The 19,051-nt window shown below is 35.3% G+C and overlaps 2 protein-coding genes across 3 annotated transcripts; one reads left to right on the top strand and one right to left on the bottom strand.

Annotated features, from left to right (window-relative positions):
- Positions 1-2,201: 2,201 nt before the first annotated feature.
- Positions 2,202-8,268, top strand: LOC113412241 (glioma pathogenesis-related protein 1-like). 2 transcript variants are annotated; one of them, XM_026667711.2, is made up of 5 exons: positions 2,202-2,535; positions 4,179-4,424; positions 5,516-5,625; positions 7,349-7,431; positions 7,631-7,785. In XM_026667711.2, the coding sequence occupies exons 1-5, from the start codon at positions 2,353-2,355 to the stop codon at positions 7,765-7,767; spliced, it is 759 nt and encodes a 252-aa protein (XP_026523496.1). In that variant the 5' UTR covers positions 2,202-2,352; the 3' UTR covers positions 7,768-7,785. The 2 variants fall into 2 exon arrangements, with proteins under 2 accessions (XP_026523496.1, XP_087824137.1); XM_087968011.1 differs by lacking the exon at positions 4,179-4,424 and having other exon boundaries at positions 2,222-2,535; positions 7,631-8,268.
- Positions 7,608-15,565, bottom strand: KRR1 (KRR1 small subunit processome component). Its single transcript, XM_026667709.2, has 10 exons — positions 15,398-15,565; positions 14,029-14,204; positions 13,114-13,248; positions 12,832-12,957; positions 12,600-12,683; positions 11,727-11,783; positions 10,381-10,551; positions 9,725-9,802; positions 9,509-9,602; positions 7,608-8,693 (listed from the first exon to the last, which is right to left on the bottom strand). The coding sequence occupies exons 1-10, from the start codon at positions 15,465-15,467 to the stop codon at positions 8,548-8,550; spliced, it is 1,137 nt and encodes a 378-aa protein (XP_026523494.1). The 5' UTR covers positions 15,468-15,565; the 3' UTR covers positions 7,608-8,547.
- Positions 15,566-19,051: the final 3,486 nt, after the last annotated feature.

Consider the following 19,051-nt stretch of genomic DNA (forward strand, 5'->3'; position numbering starts at 1 on the left):
GGCTGGCCCCGCCCTCCCCACCCCTCGCCCACACAAACAGCTGATGGGCGGCGGGGTGGGGAGCTGCTCCTAGAAGCCCCGATGCTGCAAGAATCGCTGCCATTGCCACCATTACCATTGCCATCTTGCCACTGCATCCCCCCCCCAGGTATGGCAAGCCATGGGCTCGGGCTCAACAGCTTGCTTTTCCTCCCCCCGCTATGCTTCCCCTTTGGGGAAGTGAGGCTGGGAAGTTTGGTCGACCGCCATCCGATTGCCGCAGCCTCAAGTTGCCCTGCGCCCGCCTCCCACCTGTCTGATGGACCAACTCGACCTACCGGTAGATCCACCTCTGCCTCCTGCTCGTCTTGGCCACTTCAGCAGCTGGTAAGCACAGTCGGGTGCCCCCTCAGGGAAGCGGGCCTGGGAAAGGTGGTTGGGCGTGGTCTTGCCCTGTAAGCATGCCCCTCGTGCAGCACCTTTAAACTTTGTGTGCTTCACAAATGGGGAGGAGGGGACACCAGCACCATTGCCGCCGGCACCTCATTTGTGAAACGTGCTAAAGTTGGTGCTGAGGAATATTGGAGGGGGGGGGACATGCGGTTTTTCTCCCAAGACACTGACGCTGTTGCTCTTGCCATGGAGGAGAGAGAGAGATGAGAAACAGGGAGAGAAAGAAAGAGAAAACTATACTACCATAAGTATTCCAGAAGCAATATGCTCCCTTCCAGTTTCCACAACCCCAACCAATCTCCCATGCAACAGGAGCAGAAATTTCATCCATGCAAAAGCTGCATGACAGGAACAGGAAATTAAGTCTTCAAGTTCCTGTATACTGTTTCTAGCCGTCATTGAGCCTCAACAAACCAATGTTCTTTTTTTCCCCCTTTGGGATAATTGTGTTATTCATCGCATGCCTCACCTTCAAAACATGCTATGAATCTTTAAAGATAGCATAAATGAAGGACGTTACCAGGATTTTTAAAAGATAAGGAAAATCAAGAATTTTAAAAGGTAAAGCGCGCACACACACACCTTCCCAACTCATCCACCCAACAGAAATACAGATTGATAGGATGAAGAGAGATACGATATAAGAAACTGATACCCTTTATTCATTTGCTTGGTTAACAGTATTTGCAATCTATTCACTTCCAAAACATAGGCAGCTAACAACAAAATACAAAGTAAATGAGAACCATGCAAAACGAGCAGTGTACCATAAAGAAAAACAAATAAATTAAGCCTATCACAATATATCCAAATCTATATCACCAGAAGCAGACCCAGCTCAAGATATTTTCCTGCCCCAGATTGAGTAGCGAACTGCAAATTATTTAAATTCAGTCAAGTTGTAATTGCTTCAGTGAAATTCCCATAGGTACTTTTCTCCCAGAAAGTAAAAATACAGTTATGACTTTCAGTCCTTTCATGATACCGAAGATGAGTTGTCTGAAGCAAGGGCCTCACTGCCTGTTTCCCCCTGCTTGGACAGGTCCTAACGTAGGCTTAATCCCTGCAATATAGTGGGAAAGCCACTATAATTCCCTCTGCCCATTTATTAAAACAGAGTGAACAAATTGGTGTTGGACAGGTCTTTTTAAGTCAGTGGCCCACAACCTTTTGGGCACCAGGGAAAGGCTTTTCTGTGGACCTGAGCGGGTGTGGTTTTGTGTGCTGCCTGTATCCCACAGATGGGGCTTAGCTTGTTTGTGAAGCCTAGTTGCTGGCATACTGCAGACCAATGCTTCTCCATTGGGATTGGGATTGGGGACTGGTGTTTTAAGTGACCAGGGCATTTCTGAATTTATTTTTGGGTAAGAGTTTAAGCTTTGCAATTAGCAAATAGTAATTAATTCATTGGTCAAACAACTATCCTTGTGTGTGTGTGTGTGTGTGTGTGTGTTTCATTATCTTTCCTGCTATTTACTCTATGTTTTTGTTTTGTTTTACTGATGAGATCTGACATCTTAAACCATTGAAGTTCCAGCAATTTAATTTTAAGTTTGGATTTCAACACTTAAGCAAACCATAAAAAACAATGAATTTTTAAAAATTAGACAACTTCCCAATATAAATCACAGGACATTGTTAATGTTCTCTCATTACTTAAGATTTACATACAAGATAGAATTATAAAACAGTGTAAGAACAGGAACAATTCAGTGGGTGAAAGTGACTCATCCATCACTAGGCTCTGCCTTCAACTTGTAGGTATTTGTTCATTTCCGGGTGCCTTTAATTGTTAACAACGGAACCAAAGAAAGATTAAATAAAAGCCAAGCAGAAGTTGTTAAACAGAATAGCCTAAAGGACTTCTTATAACTTGGTTTTTGTTTTAAAATATTTTGGCTCATTGTGTAGCAGTCCAGAATGACAGAAAAAAGCCTGATCTTTGGTATTTTATTGTTCCTGAAACTGCAAGTGTGCTGCTGTTTTTATAACCAACATACCTTACCGGATATTGAAAATGCACACTTTATTGAAGAATGTGTCAGAGTGCATAATAGATTCCGATCCAGTGTGGACCCACCAGCTAGCAACATGAAACGGATGGTAAGGAAATCATCATAATCTGTAGCAATGAAGAATGTACATTTCATACTTCCTGCAGGTTTAGAATTGTCTTAGATATTTCTAGTTCTTTTAAGAGAATTTTGCTCTGCTGAAACTAATTCTCTGACAAGGCTTGATACTAATTTTGTTTCTTTTGAAGCTGGAAATTTTGAGAGTGTATAGCAAACATCAATTCCAAATGGAAGCTATGAGAATTCCCACTGTTGGCAAAATAGTTGCTGTGGGAGACACCATTTACACTTTAACCCTTTAGGTCCTTTTTGTTGTCCTAACATCCGTTGATTTCTGAACAGGAAGGCACATTTTCAAACAAACCACTAATCTTCCTCCCCCCTTAAATATGTCTCCTGCTGGGTGGTTTTCCAGTTTCAAAAATAATTATATAATTTAAAAAATAGATGGGATAGAAATCTCAAAAGAGTACTACTGTATTGTTCCTTAGTACGTCTGGCAAATGTAATATAGTGCAAAAAAGGCCCATTTTTCTGGAGCAACTTTGGCATTGTATCAAAGCCATGCTCTGAATAACCATGTTACCAATAACTTACCAATGATTTGTGCAGCAACCAATCACACCAATTGGGTCTAAAGTTATTATTTAGGAAATACCAAGTTTCACCCACTTTCTCCAAGAAATGCTACTAGCATCCCATGAACCTTGGCTTCAAGAACACGTTGGCAATGCTTTATAATATCACAAGCCATTCAATGTTTGGAGTGTATGTTCCATTCTGGGCCTTGACATGGAGCTCTGTAATGAATATATGGGCTGTTTCTCCTAGCCTTTTCTTGGTGGTCTACATAAGCAAATGGGGGCAACTGCCTTGTCTTTAGTTGTTCTAGTTCTACCCAAGTGACTGGCTGGAATCAGTTTAATCCTACGCAAGTATGAATATCCTGTGGGCTAAATCTAAGCCATGAGGGATTACTTGACCCAGTTAAGCACTTTATGAGAACAGACTACACACATGCTTGATCTTAGCTGAAAGGCTGAGAACCAGTGTCTAACCAGAGATTAAATGTGTATCCCATTTAATGTGACCAGCTATTGAGGCAAATTTTAAATAGCAACTGTGAGAAGAATATCACTAGTGTGATGCAAAATGAACATTGTGCCATGGTCCCACAGGACCCCCTTCTTCCTAAAAGGCTGTTACTTTTTGAAGAAGGAAATACTATATAAAATAATTTTAATGCCTTTTCTGACTTTTCTTCAAAGCTAGTATGCCAGTTTGGATTCACAGATTACATGATTTATTTGTCTTAGTTAACTGTAGTTTATTCTACAACATATGGTACAGTGCAATGCATAATAACAATTTTTTTTCATTTTTGCACATGTATTTATATAGTTACATTCATATCCATGTTGATGAGTCAGGAATAAGCAGGCAGCTAGCTTGTTTTTGTAAAAACTACAAAACAGTGCAAAGCCAGAGGCATTGAGCATTCTGGTTTATATATTCCCCAATCTGCAGTAGAAGTGAGTTAGAACCGAGGGATAAAATTTATATACAAATCTATGTGGTAGGGTGAAATGGGGAAACAATTGCATTATTTTTTTTAAAAAAAATCCAGGAATACCAAATAAAGTGATCATAATATATATTATGCTTTTGTAGAGCTGGGACCATGATCTTGCAAAGACTGCTCTTGGCTGGGCAAAAATGTGCCAATTCGATCATAATCCTGATCTCCAGTCACCAGGGAAGGCCCACCCAAACTTCACAATAGTCGGAGAAAATATTTGGACTGGAAGCATTTGGTATTTTAATGTAACTTCAGCCCTCACTAATTGGTACAATGAAGTCCAATATTACAATTATGCTACTCAACATTGTAAACATGTATGTGGGCATTATACTCAGGTAAGTCATTAATTATATCTTGCATTATGATTTCTAAAAATAGCAGTTGTCATTTTTTTAAAAAAAAATCTAGATTACTGTCGTTACAACTTCCAAATTGATTGATTCCACTTGGCAAGCCTGCAATTGTACTTTAAAATTGCCTAGGCCAAAAAAAGTGACCAATCTATAAAGGCAAATGTTGAGCCACCACCAATCCCAACTTTTTAAAAATACCCATTTTCCATGACCCAATGGCTTTATGCCTTACTGTTAGCATTTGCTATGGCACTGCCATCAAACCCAATCTCAAGCTTAACAGCAGCTGACTAGCTATTCTTGCATCCATTTTATTTAATAACCTGAAGGAAAAATAAATACAAATATAAAATAAATACAAATACAAATTCAGAGATGTATTGTTTTTTTGCTTTGCCCAATCACGAAAAACCTTCCTTCTTTGTATTTTGGGCCTAGCCAATAAATCAGAAATCATCCATTTCTAATTATTCTTCATGGAATGATAAAAGTCACAGAGAAGTTTTCATATGTTGTTTTTAATATATAGTTTGGGAGAAAACATTAAGTTGAATCTCATTTTTTTCAGATCTCTGAAAGTTGATCTCGGAACAACTTTCTATATGTTTAAGGAAACACTTTTCAGTTATAATAAACCTACAGATTGGTCACACAAAAATACTCTTCTCTATCCCCATCCCAGTCTGTATGTAAAAAAGCTGAGTTTATTTTGAAAGATTTTTAGTATTTAGGTATGAAAAAATAAGAGAAAGTGGTGTTTTCAAAATAATTTCACAATCTAAGTCTATATATCGATCTGAAAAAAGCAGCAGCAGTGAGTTGAATCAGGCAAAGCAGCAAGAGTACTTCATGTTAAGCTTACTTCAATATATTAGCTGTCAGTGATTGATTTAATATGCCTGTAAATTAATTTTGTTAATATTTTGAACATTAACATGTTATCATCATTAAAGAAAATGCTACACAGCTGTCCAATTTTTAGCACAACTGTGGGCTAATCTTATATACTAAATTACCATAGAATATACCATAGTGTACTAAATTACCACAGAATATACCACTTTTATTTTCAGATGGTTTGGGCAGAAACCTACAAAGTAGGCTGTGCTGTTCACTATTGTCCTGTAGTACAAGGCTTTGGTGGATCTGATGCTGCACACTTCATTTGTGATTATGGACCTGGGTAAGATTTTTCAATTGCAATTTGTCAGAAATTATCTTAGAAGGAAAATCTCTCCTTCTTCTCTCCTTTTGGAATTGAGAAACTGATACCTATGTGTATTAATGTCCATTTACTCCTTTGATATGAAAAATTATAAAAGATTAAAACCCACAATAAAACAAATGTTGAGTTCTATCTCCAGAATGCAAATTTAGCTTTGGTTGATCATGTACCAGATCCATACCAGATTACTCTAACTGTAATTACATGAAATGGGCTGAATTATGAGGAAATCAATCCTATTAATATTCTGGATCCTTTTAAAGTGCTGGGGCAACCTTTCCCATCCTTTCCTGTAAACTACAATTTAAAGAGTTCCAAACCAGTATGGTTAATATTTTCGAATTGGCTGGGGAGTCAATATCCGTACATCTTAAAAGTTGCCAAAGTTGAGAAACACTAATGGAATGACTGCTACTGGGCCATTTCTCTAAGATTGGTTAATGTCAGGGACAAAAGCATTGCAAGCAGCAACTGTAAAATTCTACTGGAAGATGAATCCAAGGACTCACTCACTCATAATCCTTGACTGTGGAGATTTTTGATTATAAGTTTTTCAAACAATTAAATAAATTCTCAGCTGAGTTTCATTATTTTATTTTTGTGGATTTCATTATTTGTTACTGCTAAGGCTCTGATTTTTAGAATCTTTTTAGAATCTAGAAGGTGAGGAACTAAGGCACTTTGGGAATTTTTTAAAAGTAGAAATGTAGTTGAAACAGAGAAAAAGACTTCTCCTAAAGTCTTCTGATTTTACACATCTTGACCCTGCCTTAGTGCCTTATTATTATAGTTATAGTGCCATGACATACTTTCTTCGAGACCTTTATCTGGCATTCACCCTTTTAATACCATCATATGAGAGAGATAAGGCCCACACAGCTTGTGGCCTTACTTGCTAGCAAAAAAAAAAAAGTGGAAATAAAATTAATGCTATGTCACCTCCTGTTGCTAGTAATTTTGGAGTATGTGGCTAAGAAAGGAAGTAGCTTTCTTCCCTCTTTGGAGAGCAGATCAGTAGCACAGGTTATAATGTACAGTACAGTATGTAGGCGGCAATATAAATTAAATAAATAAATAAATGTAGAAACAAAAAAACCTGTTGGACAAAACATATAGTAGTCTAAAACCAACATCTTAAAAGAATCTCTCATAAAAGCCATCATTGGAGAATATAGTCAGGAGGTTCAAGATGGATGGGAACTGCTACAAAGAGTCCAACATCACTGAACCATTTAACATGTGTAAACACAATAAACTTCAAACATTATCAGCAATAGAATTAGAACAAGCATAGCAAAAATAAAGCAAAAAGTTCTAAGAAAGCGTTTTTAAACTATTAATCTTTGTTCACGTGTTACCTTGAAGTTCAGGCCATAGCTCAGCCCAGTATGTGAATTTCTCAACTACACATTTAATGGATACTATTTTGGTAATTATAGATTTCACTGATGTGGTCAGTGATTGTTTTAAATCATTTCATTGATTTAAATGTAAGAAATCTTCTGTTGTAGTTGGCTGTGTTCGTTTCTAGTAACACCATTCTATGGTTTTAATAACCAGTACTTACCAAATATTATTTCAGATTATAATTCAGTTAAAGCACTGACTTGAAAGAAGAGTGGTTCAAACTTCTCTCCTGTCTCTGTATTAAATGAGCTGATAAAATTATTGTTTTGCACAGTGGAAATTATCCAACATGGCCATATAAATCAGGAGTAACTTGCAGTGAATGTTACGGAGAGCCTTGCGTAGACAGACTTTGTGGTAAGTAAAATTTCTTCATCTCCTGGCCCAAGTTAGGATCTTTTAAAAAAAAAACTTTTCAAAACAGAACTTCCAGGAATGAAATACCAATCTTTAATTATCTAGCTAGGAAGCCCCAAATTTACAAATTTCGTATGTTTATATTGATTTGTCATTAACCTAGATGCAACTGTAAATAACTTTTGAAATTTATTTGTAGGTGAAGTATGGGTGAAGCCATATTGTGATACCTACTGCATCATTGTTCTAGTCCTGAGAACATCTTCATTTTTAATAACTTTTTCAACTGTCTTTTTCCTGAAGCAACATTATCCCAGAATGTATATGTATAAATAAACTGGAATAAAAAACTAACACTTTTGTTATTAAACAATAAATTGATAAGAATAGTAAGACATCCATTATTTTTAGATACATTTTCAAAACGTTTTTTAGGAATAAAAAAGTACAAGTAGCAGAAAAAGTTCAACAGGTAAACATGCAATGAACATACATTTATTGACAACAACATTCACAAAGTACCATTCTACTCTGCTTATCACACTCTTGGCTCTTTGTTGATCTGAATAAAAAAAGTAACTCAATATTCAAACGCAACCAGCATTTGGAAAGCCAAATTTTCCAGTAATATAAACAAAGCATAAAGAAGACCCATTCCAAAAAGATTGAGTAAATATATAAATAGTTTATGAAAGCCTAGTAAACAAAACCATCAATAAAGCAATATACATTTTTGTTTAGAAAATGTTTCATCTGTCCTCAGAAAACCAGTTATTTCTTGTAATGTATTAGACAACTATCTTTCAGAGTCCCATGCAATAAAACAAATAAAAACAGTTTGTTGGTAAGTATTTGTACTCTGCATAAAATCTTTTCAATGATAATCCTGTGTATACTATCATTTTTACACCAATAGCTATAAGTCAACTGTTTATTCTAATGGATATCACATGTATGGAAATATTTTCCATATTGCTAAAAATACAACAGAGCAAACTGTCAGTTTTAAATTAAAAAATTGGAAAGGTATTTTTCCCTTCTTCCCTCAAGGAAGGCAAGTTTTCATCTTCTACATTAACTGAGTTCATAGCTTTCCTCCTTGCAAAAAGTGAAGTGCTATAGCTTTAAAGATGGTTTCTTTTTCTTTTCACCTGCTGCAATTTTTAATTTAACTTCTTCTGGTATTGCTCCAAGCTTCTTCTTCTTTGCTTTTTTAACTTTTTCTTTAATTGCTTCAATATCAATCTTTGTTTCAGTTGTCGCTACAGAATAAAAGAGTATATTTTTCTTATGAAGATGTCTTATCCAAGAGATATGGTAAACATTTCCAAGCATAACAAATAAAGTAACTTTTCAAATGAAAACATAAAACACGAAAAAAGTGGAGTTACATGCTAAGCTAATGAATCCAGTTATATTAACGTGTCCTACAAAGATGTTGCTAAAGAGATTATTTTACATTGTAAGTTTTAAATTCAACCATTAGATAGATTTTGGATCCAAAGCTATTAATTACATTTAAATAACTTCCAAGGCCTATAAATAGTATTTCAGATTAATCTAGTTATTAATGCTCTGAATAATAAGCTTGGTCTTAAGCTAATATACCTAATATTTAATCAGTCATCGTAGAAACTCTGGGAAAACAGAAATAGAAGCTATGTGAAGATAACTTTATAAAATAATTTTGTAATTGTTTTCGTCTATAAAAGGTAGATAGAGTCCATGCTACAGTAGAGTCCATCTTGTTTAAAATACTATTTATGGGGTGGATAAGTTCTCGGTCTTGCATATCACACTTAATTTTATAAATTAACTTTTCAGACATTTTCAGAATGTAAATGTCAAGAGAGAGAGATTCTTGATACCTTACGTATTTCAAAAAACAATGTATTTTCTTGGATTAGAATATAATATTTTTAGCACATTAAATTTCCATTTTTGGCCCTCAGTCTTCTCAACAGAGAGCCCTGAAAGTAGTAATTTATTATGTGAGTAACAGATCAAAATGCTTCCTCTCAACATGGAGACTCCCCTTTATAAAACATTAATAATAATAATAATAAACCAATCTTACTTTTCTTTGGTTTTACAACAGGCTTTTCTTTAGGTGGAATAAAAGCTTTATTTCTCTCTTCTTGTCGCTTGCTAATTGCTTCTGCTTGCTTTGCCTAACAATAAAAAAGATCATGTAGCATATACAAAATTAAATACATATTTTAATTAACAAATCAATCTTCATTCTGGATACAACCAGCAACTGTTAATTAACAAAGAAATCAAGGGACTGTACCTTTATTTCTTCTATTCTCTTACGCTTCTTTTGACTTTCTTTCAAGAAATATTCACCACTTGCTAATTCTTTATCAACCTGTAAAAATAGTATGAACATACATATTCCACAGTAAAAATTGTTGCCTTGGTTCCATATTTTCAAAAATCAGTTGCTATGATTCCTTATTTTAAAAAATCAGAAGTTAATAGTTTTCATAGTGCAACAACAAAGCCAAGTGATATTAAAATTGAAAAGATACTGTTAAACATAAAACTCTTAATTTAAACACAATCAATTATACTATTAGTTTAACCTACTAAGTTATTTTGGGTAGCAAATCATTACACATATATATTGCAATTAAAGACAATTATTTCCAATAAACTGCAATGGGTTATTGTTATCTTTAGGTTATATTCATAGGGAAACATTGGTTAAATTTCACAATACGCTAAAATAAGGAATGGGGAACCTGTGCCATCCAGATGATGTAGAGTTATCATTTATTTATTTATTCACATTTTGAAACACCCCATCTCCCTCACTAGCCACATTTGAAGGCTACCTTTTCTCTTAAACATCTGGTATAACATAGTTTGGGATTCATGTACTAAAGGCATCATATGTCAGGAAATTCCATTAGGTTGTTCAGTAAAATTTCAGATTAAACAGACCTGACTCTCTGGTTGTGGAGGTGGGAAGGGAGTGTATTCTTTCTTGACATTTTTCTTCTTTGGTTCCTTCCGTTTGTTCAAATTCTTATGTTTGAACTTGGGCAAAAAACGTTCCCAGCTTTCCAGTCTTAATTCAGGATCTTTTGACAATTCTCTCTTAATCATTAGTGTCTTTAAACATATTAAAACATCAAGCAGTTAGTTACAAGAAAAACTCTATTGATTTATCTAGCCTAAGGAAAAATCAGGTTTCATATATCACAGATACAGACTCATTTAATAATTGTACACATTAACATAGGAGAAAATAATCAAGTATAAGTAACAATTATCTCAATTTAATGATTCCTCCTCTCCAGATCATTAAAACAAGTAGTCCTTGACTTACGACAGTTCCTTCATTGACCATTCAAAATTACCACACTGCTGAACAAAAATATAAGACTTACAACCTGCTGACTTTTCAGTATGGCTGTTAAGCCCAATGGTTTTGAGAGCTTTTGGCTTGTCTTTTGTGGGTTAAAACAAAGGCACACATTCCTAGAGGAAACTAACCTCAATAGGAGCCATTTCCATTTAAATGGAAGCAGCCACACTATAGCAACCCCATAACTTGCACATGGCTGCAGTAGATGAGGATTCCCTCTCTGCCTTAGGTACCCCATGCTCTATTTAATGACCTGCATGGTCACTTAAGGAGAAAGCCACAGCATGGTCCTAAAGTTGAGCCATGTCATACGGTGACCCACTTAATAATTCCAATGACATATGACCAAAATTCTAGACTTTATTGTGTTTGTAAATCAAGGACTTACCTGTAGAACCAATAAACTGCAAAAAATAAGAAGCAAATGGCATATTTATTTGAATTTTGTGTTCAAATGAATTTGTAATCCCAAATATTTAAAGAAGCAAATCTATACTCTTTTGACTGAAAGACCGTTAGGTATAGAAAACTTCCATGATCGTTTCATGGATGGGCAGTTGGAGGAATTTTTCCATTTTTAGCAGCAAAGAAACTGAAAAGAAAACAGCTAAGAATCAATTCAGGATGCAAAACTACGGCTTTCCCTTGTTCTCTGACTATGGCTTACAATGTCAGAATTATAACCTGCATTCTATAGAACTGATAACATTATTTTTATTTGATGGGTTTATTTATTATTCTCTGATGTCTACTGAATATTGGGTTTGGGATTCAATTCAATCCAATCAATTTCACGGCAGAATTCTGAAAAAACATACAACTCCTTTACCCAAAACACAGCATGTTCAAAGGGATGCTAAAAAGACAATACATCAACAAGTCAGCCAAAATGATTTTAGATCAATTATTTTTATTTTACCTTGATATTATATATGGGATGAATATTCTTCATGGCATCCAGAACAACTTTTCTAACCTATTTTTTTTTAAAGACAAGATTGCAAACTGATTAATTTTAATGATTTAAACCAAAGGTGAGCAAAGTTTTTAAGTCATGTGGCCACATACTGTACACTGTTTCTGCCCTGTCCAAGTCCTATAGGTGTAGAACTGAAATTTAGGTTCCATTTCTCCTTTTGGATATTTTTTGTTGGGCAGTAAGAGAGTAGGGGATGTTAAGAGGCAAAACTGGTATCTTATACTCTGATTATAAGAAAAAAAAAACTCTGGAATTGCTAATGAATGGTAAAGGCTGTATGTAACTTGTAGGATACAGGTTATTTACCCTGAGTTAATTCCTAGATGATTACATTTCTAACACTGGAAGATTATTTTTAAAATGTTATTTTCTTTAAGTATATGTACCCTTTAAAATTTTAATAAAACTAATGAAGACCTAATCTGGAACAGGATTATTATACATATTGCACAAAGGACTACTAGTGTGTAAGAATTTGGATCATGTTAAATTTGGATTCTGTTCTTAAGTTGCATACTGTGATTTGTTCGGCAATTATCAGAATTCTGACAGCAACACATTCCGACACAATGCTCCATCTATATCATGTTTTGTCTTGCACAGCATAACCATAGAATTTAGCTTGTTTCATAAAATTATGTTAATACAACAAATAGAACTTCAATATAACTACTGATTTATTCGGTAATTTCCCAAAATCAAATCTTTATTACAATTATGGACTAGTATATAGATTCTTTCTTTAAATTTAAATGAAATTCTATTATAGCTTGAATTGAATGTGCAAAATGTTCTATCCCAAGGTGATCTTACCTCTTTTAAACCATTAAAAGGTCCAAGAGCTGAAACAGTGTTCCCCTGAACCATGATATAGCAACGGGTTAATATTTCTAGTGCCTACATAAAAACAAGATAACAGTATACATTTCAGGATGCAATTATCATAGGCACGTATTTTACTAAATATGAAAACAAGCATTCAGATCACATTTACAGAGGACCTATTTTAATAAGTATGCATAGAAGTTAAAAGAACAATACATACCTTTAGAGTAGATCCATTTGGACCAATAAGTCTCTGTCTTCTTTTTATAAATCTTTCTCTATTTCTGACCAAGGATCCTATTTTAATGATGTCACATGCAATATCATCTTCAAGGACACGTACAGACTGAATGGAAATCAGAGAGATATAACCAAGTATCTTACTATAACATATTCATTTTCTTTTAAGAAACTTCTGAATCAGGATTCTTAATCAGGTTGAGTTTGTTATCAGACCTCTTGAAATTAAAGAATTAAAGTTTAAAAAGACAGAAAAACAAACCTGTTCAAACGGAACACTTCTGGCTAAAAGTTTTATTAAATCTCGGGCTCTGATGATGATATATGGATCAAAGGTCTTCTTTGTTGTGCTGACAGTCATGCTTCCTTCAATTAGGTCTAAAACTGCATTTATATGCTGTAGCATAAGACAACAAACTATTTTCAGAAGAACAGAACAAATTCTTAATGATCTCAGAAATGTATGTGATCAGTAAAATTTATAAACAAAAAAGTATTAGTATCTAGGAACAAAGAAGAATTAGACATTTTCATAACGGTAAGGGTTTTATTTAGAAGTCTTAAGCAGATGCCTTTTTAAATTAAAAGATTTTATATGAAGAATGTTTGGATTTGTGTTGTCAATTAGGGACCATAGCCCTAACAAGGCTTCAGCTGCAGCCTTTGAAATCTTCAGGTCCTATTTCCTACTTTTTCCTTTTGTTATCTATTCTCTGCCATCTTCAAAAATCCTGGACTTTTTAACTAGGAAGTCAATCTGGAGCCAGAAGAATCAAGCAAATGCTAAAACGGGGGATGAGTAGATGGGCATATTTTAAGGTATGTAACTCATTAATTACAGCCTGCCCTGGGGACCTCAAAATCTTGGAATCAGTATTACCGCTTTTGCTTTCAACTATGTTTGTAATACAAACTTATTAATAAATCATCTGAAATTCATTTATTTCGAAATAACTGACATGATACACACTATTATAGGAACTCTTGTGCAGTGAATATAGAAATAGCTTGCTTGCGGAACATATTACTACAGGCCTCTTTATTTGCATATTTGGGAATTCACAAAGTAGACAGTGAATAAGGGAATCATCTATAGTAAACACCTGTTATTTATCAATACAGGTAAGTCGTGATTTTCCTCAATATCCTCTATGAAAGTATAAGTAAAGATTCTTACATGTTCATTCAAAGCTTTCTGCACTAATGGCCAGCATTCCTTCAAGTAAGCTTCTCTGTATTTAGGGAAAAGAGTAGCAAAGCTGCTTTCTTCCAGAAGTCCTTTAGGGTTATCTTCTTTTGTAAAAGGTGGTTCTTTCCATCCATCAGGAACAGTGAGAAGTTCGGATTCATCTTCTGTTGGCAAAAATATTTATGTTACAATGTCTTTCAAACATAAAAACATCTGGATTGAAGATTATTAGCCGGAGAAACAGAAGGTTCAGCAACAAGTTCTATTCCACCTCATCAAAAAAAGAATAGCACTAAGTGTGCATCTAGCAATGAGGTTCCCTAGCTGATCAAAAGGAAGCAGTGCTATGACAGTGCCAATCTGGAGCAAGAAAAAACTGGCAAGGAGATGCATTTGCCCCCTTTGTTGGTGGCAAATCTACCATAATCCAGCAATTACTGTTATAAATGCAGCCATTGTAAGACTTTCATAAAAAAGATAGAGACCCTTTGAGAGCTGTATGCAACGAAATTTCATTTTAATGTATGCCAATTAGTGTACATTCAAAGTGACAAAGTTATTCTAAGTTCTAAATAAGCCAACTTTTTTTTTAATAACTGGGGACTTCTATGTATTTTCTTGCAATCGTCTTCAAAATGTTTTACACTGCCGCTTTGGAAAAAATGGTAAAAGCAGAGCATTTCCTAAGACCTGCTGCTGCTGCAGCTAAAAAAAAAAACCCTCCTAAAACAGGTAACAGTAAAGCAGTGTCTCTTTTCTTTCAGACAACAGTGTGATTTGACTGTTCTCTCTCATTCTAGATATATAAAAGTATTTTGTCTCCCCATATATAGAACTTTAATATATAATAGAAAAGCTGGAGGGCCGACACTTCTGTACCATATATATGCCTTTATACATCATCTCTTGAAAGAAAGGCACAGCCACTCTGAATTTAGCTATTTTGCACTTTAGCCCAAGAGCATTCACAGCAACTAATAAATATATTGAAGAAAAAACAAATACGAACACACTAAAAAGTTGGCTATAAATGTCTAAGATGAATTTATTTTAAAAATAAATAAATGACATCCACTGCATGGTTATCATCCACGTAGAAGATAAGAACAGCCTATCTGGTCTGCAAAAATACGGACGGCCAAAAGGTGCTTTGCATTTCTTAATGATGCGGATTTTGAACCCCAGCTACGGTAATTAGTACCGAGCAGCAAACAGCCAACGACCTCAACACACTATTCACAACCGACTTCAACACAAATTAGCTTATGGGCCCAAGTGCTTCCTTTAAAAAAAAAGCACAAGCCACCATGGCACGTCCAACTAGCAGTCATGCTTCGACATGGGAGGATGGCATCACCTGGAGCCGCGCTGTCGGTCTTCGGGAGTTTCCGGCGTCTCCGGCGTTCAGCCTTCTCAGAGGCCGCCATGATGCTCTCACTTCCCGGCGCCGCGGAATCTCCGCCTCCGCCACGTGACAAAACGGAAGCGCAGATGCGGTGGTCCTGGGAGTACGGAGGAGGTCGGAAAAGTCCTCCATAGAGATACAAATGTAGAATATTACACAAGTTAAAATTGCGGTAAATTTATCTGGTGAATCTTTTTCCCAACGCTACCTCGTATTTGTCTGTCATTTGCGTTCGCAATAAAATGAATCCGGAATCAGCATTATTAATACAGAATCAATTAAGGGGAGTGTGATTAACGATTCCTTCCCTTTAGAAACGTACAGCTCTCCGAATCGTAATTTTAAAGGATGCTTTGCAATAGTACACTCGGAAGATGCTTTCATTGTTATGATTTCTGAATAAGAACCGACCTATTGTACTGAAAGCTGAGCTTCTAATAAGAGTTCTTTTTTGAAGTTCTAAAAGTACATTTTTTAGATTTTTGTATGTAATTAAAAGCAATAAATGCAGAACTTGTTTACCTTGCTGTCACTAGTGTGAGACTGCAACCACCCTTAAAACTGAATCCTACTGTTGCTTGGGCTGCAGCTACTGCTATTTCACCAGCTGAGCTCCTAGAAACTGGGGCATTTTTAGTGGAAATGCTCCCTCTGAACTAGAGGGACATGGTAGCCCTTAGTTCAGTGGTACGGTAGATGATCCAAAGGTTCTGACATCAACAAATTGGGTTAGAAAAAACTCGTGTATAAAACTGGAAGACTAGTTAGAGCTAAAAATTCTGCACTAGATGGATCAGTTATCTGTCTCAATTTTTAATTGCTTCCTGTACTCCTGTAAAAAGATGTGCTGCAGCTCTTATCTCCTATTGATTGATGAATGATCACAAATTGTTTTCAATTCCTAGCAACCACATAGATTTTCCCCCCCACAATGATGTATCCCACACCTGTTCTTTCAAGTCTCCCAATGGTGCTGTCAGGTTTCCAAGTGACGAAATTTATTTTAAAAGAAAAGTGCAAAGTCCATCTTCCAAGACAATTTCTTTTATTTAGGAAAACATCAAATTGGCAAAGTCCGTGGTAATTCCGGATCTGACACAACCCAGAATTACCCCACAATATTAGAATTTAGAAACAACCCCCAAAAGTCACATTCTCCAATAGAAGTTATTCAACATTGCTTGATGTCATAAATCTCCACCTCAAGGGGCCTGAGCACAGTCAGCGCGTTTTCCCACGGGAAGAAGAATCACCTAGCCTAAACAACTCTCTATCTCCCCTCGTCCCCCCTTAGGAATGTGTCGAAACCCTTTCCCCATGGCCGCCAAGAGAAAGTAAGAAAAAAATATATACTAAGCCTAACTAAAATGGCTACACATATGTCAATTTCGGGCTTGACAGGTGCACTCATTGCACTGTAATGGAATCCATCTACTTTGCTATTGGTTGTCCCCTTCTTCTCTTTCCTTCTACCTTTCCAGTATTAGAGCCTTTTCCAAAGAGCTGGGTATTCACATCATATGTCCAAAGTAAGATGCCTGAGACTCAAGTAAGAACTCAGAGTTGATTTTTGATGATCTATCGGTTTGTTATGTTGGCTATTCATACTATTCTCACTCTTCTCACCTTCAAAATTTAAAGGCATCAATACTTTTCCTATCTGCTTCTCTAAAGTTCAACTTTCACTTCTATAAAATGTCACAGAGAATACCAAGGGACAAAACAGCAATAGCACTTAGACTTATATACCACTCCGTAGTACTTTACAGCTCTCTCTGAGCAGTTTACAGAGTCAGCACGTTGCCCCCAACAAGCTGGGTCTTCATTTTACAGACTTTGGAAGTATGGAAGGCTGAGTCAACTTTGAGCCGGTCAGACTTGAACTTCTGGCTGTGGACAAAGTTTGCCTGCAATACTGCATTCTAAGCATTGCACCACTACAGCTTGATGTATCTACCTTAAGTTTCTACCATTGATTAAAAGTTACCCATAGTTTTTTAATTACATTCATTCAACTCTTATTTAAACTTCAATATATACCTTAAGGTTATGACCTTCAATTTTATACATAATACATAACTTCCAATCGAATTCTGCTTGGTACATTCTTATAATACACATTATATTCTTTTTTTAAAAAAGGATTATAAATATATGTAATTATAAACCCTCATTCCATTCCAATTCAGTTCTATCATTAATAATCATTAAAATCTTAACATCTTTAACACTTCTTTTCAATTAAATATCATACTTCCTTGGGGACACATATAATCTTTCCATAATTAATTTTTCCCTTATTTCTCTTCACATATGTTTCGTAAATCATTAAATATTCATTTTGTTACATTTATTTATTGACAAACATTCCACTGAATTACGATAGCTATTTTATCAAACATTTTAATCATACATTGTTTCATATTTTCTAAAATTATTTCTGTTTCTAATATAACAATACTATCTTATGTACCTTTGCAGAATCCCTTTTTCCATTAAATTTTCACCCATTATCTCTAAATAGGCCCTGTTTCTCTATATTTTGTTTCTGTCCTTTATAACTTCTTTTCCTTTCTTTCTTCCCTCTCATCTTCTCCCTCCCCTTTTTACCCCCTTGTCTCTCTACTTCTAATTCTCTCTTCTGCATTCCCTCTTCTTCTGTTGCTTTTTGATTTTATACTTATTTTTCACTCTCTTTTTTTGGAGTTGTTTTTCCCAATCTTAAACTTTCCATTTTCTTTCCCCCCTTTCCTTTTTTCCCCCGATCGAAGATTACTTGTTCATTAAAGATGGCTTCTTCTTTGTTGCAATCTTCTTGTTCTGCAGGCATTTCTTGTTGTTTCTCATAATTACAAATCTCCATTTCTAAAAACTGAAATATGAAGCCAAAAGAACCTCTCCCTTCTTGTGCATCTTCTTTGTGCTTTTTAAGTTCCATTTTCAGTTCGTCTAAAAGTGGAGCCATTTTAAACAGTTTTAAACAACCACCCGATTGATTTTAGTCATTCAAATACAATAACCAAAAATCCAGAAATCATCAAGTAATCCAAATAGTCCCAAGTTATATCTTCTTATTTCTTTTTCCACTTTCTCTTCCTGGGGTTTTTGTTGCGATATTTCAGTTAGAATGTATCTTTTGGAAGTCTTGTTGAGATTTTGCTGTGAGTTCTTTTTTAATTCCAGGCAGTCTCCTCCCTTCCAGATCCTTCCCTTTTATTCTTTTTCTCTCCTTTCCTGTTTTCAAAAACTTTTGATTATCCAGAAATCTTTATTATCCCTTTGACTTTTTATTTTCAGCATTAAATGCCTATTGATGTCAAAGTGGATTTTTTTCCAATTTCTTGCTTAAGTCTCTAAGCTGTCAGTATAGGAAAAGGAGAAAAAAAAAACCTAAATCTTTTCCCTTTTCTCTCTCCTTCGCAGCTTAAAAATCTTCTTAGGGAACAATGTTATTGTTTTTCTTTTAATAGTTTCAATTCCAGGGTACCTTATTTGTTGCTTTTGCTGTTTGACCCGGTCAACCAAAACTTTCTCTTCTTATCTTCCTCCTGCACATTCTTTTCCGGTCGAGTTCTTCTTTGTGGTAGCCATTTCTGACCACCACTA

Source organism: Notechis scutatus, chromosome 6 (assembly GCF_049901735.1).
Source record: "Notechis scutatus isolate UNSWTSFEM ecotype Mainland chromosome 6, rNotScu1.2, whole genome shotgun sequence".
NCBI lineage: Eukaryota > Metazoa > Chordata > Lepidosauria > Squamata > Elapidae > Notechis > Notechis scutatus.